General features: G+C 34.4%; 1 protein-coding gene across 1 annotated transcript; it reads left to right on the top strand.

Moving 5' to 3' along the window:
• The first annotated feature begins 874 nt into the window (after positions 1-874).
• Positions 875-6,258, top strand: LOC129299617 (prefoldin subunit 6). Its single transcript, XM_054938089.1, has 5 exons — positions 875-1,033; positions 1,126-1,196; positions 1,306-1,430; positions 3,049-3,109; positions 5,948-6,258. The coding sequence occupies exons 1-5, from the start codon at positions 955-957 to the stop codon at positions 6,002-6,004; spliced, it is 393 nt and encodes a 130-aa protein (XP_054794064.1). The 5' UTR covers positions 875-954; the 3' UTR covers positions 6,005-6,258.
• The last annotated feature ends 362 nt before the right edge of the window (positions 6,259-6,620 follow it).

Raw genomic sequence — 6,620 nt, 5'->3', positions numbered from 1 at the left:
ATTTGGGTTTTGGGGTTGATGAAGGACTTGGGACAGCACAATCTAACACCAATACAATATGAGTGTGGTGTGATAGTAGAGCACCAATATATATAGCACATATTCCTGTGTTTCATGAAAGCACTAAACAAATAAAAATTTATTGTCATTTTATTAAGGAAAAATTGCAAGAAAAGTTGATTTGCCTACATAATGTTAGGTTTGCAAATCAAGAAGCAGATGTGCTAATCAAAGCTTTAGGAAAAACATCTCATGATAGATTCCTTAGAATGTTAAGAACTTCTGATTTGCATATGTCTAACTTAAGGAAGAGTATTGAGACTATCTGATATAACATGTAGGATGTTGTTTACCTTATGGTCTGTAGTTTTGGTTTAAGTATTATTGTTTACTCATATTGTATTTTATATAAATACTTGTGTATAACTCTTTCTAGATTAATACAAAATAAATTATTTTGCATCTTCACGAGTAGCATTCAAATCTGTTCATAAAATTGTATGGATATGTTGATAATAGGTTTTAACACCTCCCATTCTCCCATTTTCTCTTACAATTTAAATGATATCACACACACCCTTACCCAAAAAAAAAAAAATGATCACACACATATAAATACAGTCGTTTTAAGCTAATAAACTGTTTAAGGCATATTAATTTAAACGTGAAAATTTCTTATCTGTAAAATAATCAATCAATAATTCAATAATTAATTAACATGAGCGAGTGTGACAAATTTAAGCGACATGGGGTCAACTCCCAATTACGATTGATCCGAGGAACCCCATATCGTGCGATCCGTGGTGTTCGAACTTTTTAGGCTAGACTCTGATTCTGGGCTTGAACTTAGATGCTTGAATTACTGGGCCGGTCTCCGATATTGGGCTTGGACTTAATTAGAGTAAATCTGGAACGAAGAGGGACGTCGGACGGAAACAACAGCGAGCCGATTCGATGGCTTCGTCCGCCGCCTTTCGGGACGCTCAACGCGACCTGGAGAACAAAGCTAACGATCTCAGCAAGCTTCAAAAGGGCAAGCTTTCATAATTCTTCCCACCATTTCTTGCAATTTTTGTTTTTCATTTTTTCGGGTTATCTCTCGTTATAATTTGTTTATTCGATCAGATATTGCGAAGAATCACCAATTGAGAAAGAAATATACTATCCAGCTCGGGGAGAATGAGCTTGTCCTTAAGGTATAGGTTCCTCTTTCTATTACTTTCTTTTTGATTGCTATTTCATTCTTTTGTGTTGGAATCTTCTTGTTTGTTGCGTTTTCATGAGTAACCTGTTCTGTTCGGGCAGGAATTGGATTTGTTGACAGAAGGCGCTAATGTCTACAAGTTGATTGGCCCAGTACTTGTTAAACAGGACCTGGCTGAGGCTAATGCAAACGTGCGCAAGAGAATCGAATATATCTCTGCTGAATTGTAAGTGCGGTTTTATTTTTCTAGTAAGTGGTGGTTAGAGCTGTGATTCTGATAAACTTCTTATCTGTTTAAGTAATCACGGGTTGGCTAGATTGTTGAGTTGAATTTTATGATGTTGCACGCAGCTATCTCTGCTTCTGTGTGGGGTTGGTTTTATTGTTATTTATTTTTGAGATAAAGAAAAGTAACACTACGAAATATGGACAAGTTATTCATGAGGCAAATGGCTGCTCACCTTTTATTTTCCTGGTAAAACCTAGTGTTAGCATTTTGGTTGATTATGCTGCCCAGACGTTCGATTGATTTTATAGGATTATATGCGTGGGAAATAATGAAAAGGGGATTGATGTGGGTAGAACTACTCCCCTTGCTAGAATTCTGGGCTTCAGAAATGTGGTTTGAATGAGGAGGGAAAGCAGATTCAGCTGTCAGAAGATGTTCAGAAGTGAGCTGCTTCAATGCTCTGCTGAAAATTACCTAGATATCCGCTATTTAAAGAGCCTCACTCATTGACATTTCGCCAATATCTTGAATTCTTCTGAATCCAAGGACTGGTTCTGTACACGTCGTGATTAATGATCTTGGACTTGGTTTTCCATATAGATCTTAGGCAACCTAATAATACTAAGTTTCTTTACAATATGAAATACAGTATTATTTGATTGGCTGCCCCTACTAATTATTGAATAAGTTTTACTCCACCAATCTCTCTTCCTGTAAAACTTGTAGTCTTGTATACTAGAACTTTTATTGGATTTGATGTGTCATATCTCCTGAAGCCTTTGTCATGTAGCTTCGTATAGACTATCATAGGATAAATATGACCTTGTTTCATAGTGTGCTGTGGGTCAGTATGGGTACTTAATCATGTGAATTCACATAGTGTTGTATCCCAATCAGCTGTGTCTTGAACTTCCCTTTCTTTTGTGATATCACCTCTGCATCATGCTTCCATACTTTCAAGAATTAAATGATCAATTACTTACAAATTATATGACTAATGACTTATCTACGACTTATGTTTAAGTGCTTTCTTAACTTTTTTTATGATTTCGGGTAATTAAGGCATATTACAAGGATATATGTATGCCATATCTTATATTTCATGTTACTTTTCACTTGTCATTAAATCTTACAATTCAACATATTTTACCATTCATGATTTAGATCTATGCTTTCTGATTTGTAATGCATATCATGAGTCAACGGTTATGCTTCTAGTGTAGAAATAAAACTTTCTCGTCTTGTTACTTGTTGGTTTTACTGGGAAATTTGAACCCTAGTTACATTCCACATCCCACCTTGCCTTTATCACTTGGACCAGCCCTGAGTAGCTCTTGTTTTATTACTTTTATACCTTAGCTTGTGAAGGTTTTTATTATTCTTAGCTGCTTCACAACTTCCACTATGATTGTTAATCTTGAAAGACCTGTGAACATTCACAAGCTCCTTCCCCCTTATGCGTTTTTACAGTTATTTGTTTCTAGGTTGCTGCATGTTGTGACTTTCATTGCTGTCATTTTGTAATAGTTGAGCTAGTTTTAGTACCTTAAAGTCATATTACAGTTGTTATCACTGTCGCATATATTTATTTAGAAATGGTCCTTTTGAATGTTAGGAAGCGTCTTGATGCTACCCTTCAAGATCTGGAAGAGAAACAAAATAGCAAGAAAGAAACGGTTTGTATATCACTTTTATGCCCATTTATTAGCTGTGGTTTCACAGTTCTTATGATCTATATTGATGTATTTGATCTTTGATTGTGGTCAGTAACTAGAATCTCTGTATAATAGAATTTTTTTTTTTTTGTTGAAATGAGTTATGATAGGTTCCGAGATGTGTAAAGAGAAATAAGGAACATAAATTTCTATTAACATATGAAATCATAATCTAACTTCCTAATATTAATACGAGAGCATAGAACTAATAGAAGAAAGTAGAAGAAATAAATCTATCAAGATGATATAAAACAAGAATCTCGTTTTATATTTCTCTCAATAGCCATGCTTAGGAGAATCTCTAAGAGGCCAAAAATCTCAAAAGTTTGTTTTATTCATGATACGCCTGTGTCTAAGTTGCTAAGCATATTTATAATGCTAAATACAATCTAAAATAATTAATAAAATCTAGATAACTAGATAATTAAATAAAACTGACTAAAATCTCCTAGAATCTATATAATGCTAAATACAATCTAAAATAAATTAAAAATAATATTTATTTATAATATCTATCTTTCCAGATTAACCATTATCTTGGTACTCTATCAATACTCCCCTCTTGAAAATTGGCCTTGTCCTCAAAGCTAGACATAGGCAATAGCTTTTTTGTGAATCTGAAGGTTGAGATGGGAGTAATAGATAAATAGAAGTATCTCCAATGTGGATTCCAAAAGGTTGAACAAGAGGCTGCATGGGAACTTCAAGGATAAAGTTGCAGTTAGACCCACTATCCACCAAGTTCAGGACCTGGCATTTTGAAGCTTCTTTGTAGATATGTTGTTGCTATCCAGAATAGCATTGAGGGAAATTTCAACCCCACTAGGTTCCATCTCCATGGTTTTGTCCTCTTCAAGGGAAGGAACAATTTCTTCACCCTCCTTTGTAATTTCCAACAGCGAAAAAGATCCCTTGTAGTGATGCCCAGATTTGATAGTCTCACCACAATTGAAACACAGTGTCATCTCTTGTCGATGCTGTTTGGCTTCCATGGAAGCCATTTTAGATGCTGGCTTGTGAGGAAACGAGGTTGAAGTTTTTGGCCAAAGGGAGTTTGAAGTCAATGCTGATGTCTCTTTGAAGTCATGTGCTGTTTGATAAGGGATTGAAGGAAACAAATGATTAGTTTGGTTTTGCTGGGTAGTTTTGAGCCCACAAGAGTTTTGGGCTTTTAACTCATATTCAAGGGCCAAACTAACAGCTTGGTAAACTGTCTTAGGTTTATGAATCCGAACGTTAGATTTGAGCTTCTCCTTGAGGCCTTTGATGAAGACTCCTAAGAGGCAATGTTCCGGCCAGTTCTTCACATGAGTAGAGTGCCTAGGAAATTCCAAACGATACTCCTGCATAGAACCAATTTGATTGATGCTACATAATAACTCATTTGGGTTCTAATATTCTAAGGGCTTATAATTTTCTAGTAATACCTCCACTAATTCTTCCTAATAAGGGATTGTACGTTCCATGTTAATCGAAGTGAAGAAATCATGAGCATCTCCCTCTAAATGTCTCAATGCAATATCAACTTTGAAGTCTTCAGAAGTGTGATAATATTGGAAATAATTTTCCGCCTTTAAAATCCATGGTTGTGGATCTCCACTATTATACTTGAAAAAATGTGTTCTAGAAGATGGATGATAATAGCATGGGATGGGTGTGCGGAATAGGTAAGTACCATCTTTGGATTGAACGGCTCTAATGCCAAATGATAGGGTTCGAAGATAAGTAAAGAGAAATAAGGAATATAAATTTCTATTGACATATGAAATCAGAATCTAATTTTATAATATTAATAAGAGAACATAGAACTGATAGGAGAAAATAGAAGAAATAAATCTACCAAGATGATATAAAACAAAAATCTCGTTCTACACTTTTCTCAATAGCCACGCTTAGGAGAATTTTCAAAGTGCCAAAAGTCTCAAAAGTCTGTTTTATTCATGATATATTGGTTTCTAAGTTGTTAAGCATATTTATAATGCTAAATACAATTTAAAATAATGAATAAAATTTAGATAACTAGATAATTAAATAAAACTAAATAAAATCTCCTAGAATCTATATAATGCTAAATACAATCTAAAATAAATTAAAAATAATATTTATTTATAATATCTATCTTATCATATCACCCATTATCTCGAAACTCTATTAAGTTACATATATACTAATCTTATTTTTTGGAAACAAAAATATGATGACATATATGTTATGTCGTTATTCTTGTGGAAAAGTAGGTAAGATAAACATAAAAATTAGTTTTATCTAGACTTGAGGCTGAATGTGATTTTATCAGTGTGTAATTGTGCTTTGAAGGACGATGGATTAATTGGTTTTAAAATTACCCAACTACAGTCTGGTTATATCAAAGCTGTTCTTTAGAAGAATAACTGAATAATGGTATTGGAAATTTCAAAAATTTTGAAAAAATGATGGATTTGACTGCAGTATTTTTTAAGGTCCACGCTTAACAGCTTATCTTATCGTTATCATGTACATGTTGCAGGGCTTTGCATAGGCTTTTTAAAGATAAATCCCGGCAAATAGGCCTCTTGCTGAAAAATATTTAATGTTTTCTCCATACTGCATCATTTTTTTTTTCCATTTTGAATGCCTTCATGTGTAAAAAAAAAAAATTAAACTAAATAAAGTGTACCCATATATTATTGTGGTTGATTGGGTCCCTGCAATTAAACTCAGAATGCCTTACATTGTATTCCCCAGTAAAAAAAAAAAAAAAATTAGTTAGATGGGATAGCAGATGATTCATTGTATCATTTTCTATCCGTAATCTTTCAGATTCTAAAATTGCAAGAAAAGATTCAGTCGCTCCAAGCTGGGAAAGGCAAGGCATAACTTCCCATTCCATACTGTTTTGGTGACGTCCTTTGGAGTTGCTGTTTCCAACCTGGCTAAGCTTGAATATGCTCATAGGCCATTTGTTTTAGAGCTGTTTGGGATGTGGAGTATTATTAGGTTGACAGTATATTTTGTCATAGTTAATGTGCTTGTCTTAATTTCTTTTTATTTTGCATTTTGGGCTGTATCCTCCAGGCATTGTGGCCACTACATATATTGAAGTTTTAAGTAAGATGTGACTGTTTTCTTTATACCGCCTTCCGTGTTATCACCGTTTTCCTCCTTTTTTTAAGCATGTTTATTTTGCTCGAGGGTAGAATGGTAATCCCTTTAAGTTGGTGCTGGAAATTCTCACTCTTAAATCACATTCCAGGTTTAGGTTTTTGCTCTTGAGTGGGTAATTAGTTTTTTTAAGCCCAACTTCTTAAACGGGTGATTTGAATCATAGCTTTGATGTTCCTTATTGTCTTTATTGTGGGTGGAGGAGTGGGGTTGAATTGCTTTTGAGAGGCCTATTGTGGTCAGCAAGCATCAAGATTAAAGCCTGCGAAAGTAGAATTATTGGTGAGGGCCATAGAAATGGAATGAGTTCCTTCCACTTTCCAGCTTCCTA

This window comes from Prosopis cineraria, unplaced genomic scaffold (assembly GCF_029017545.1).
Source record: "Prosopis cineraria cultivar Desert tree isolate PC_DT_omini unplaced genomic scaffold, ASM2901754v1 PC1229, whole genome shotgun sequence".
Taxonomy (NCBI): domain Eukaryota; kingdom Viridiplantae; phylum Streptophyta; class Magnoliopsida; order Fabales; family Fabaceae; genus Prosopis; species Prosopis cineraria.
Note: the sequence above shows the minus strand (reverse complement) of the source record. Positions and strands in the feature narration are given on the sequence as shown.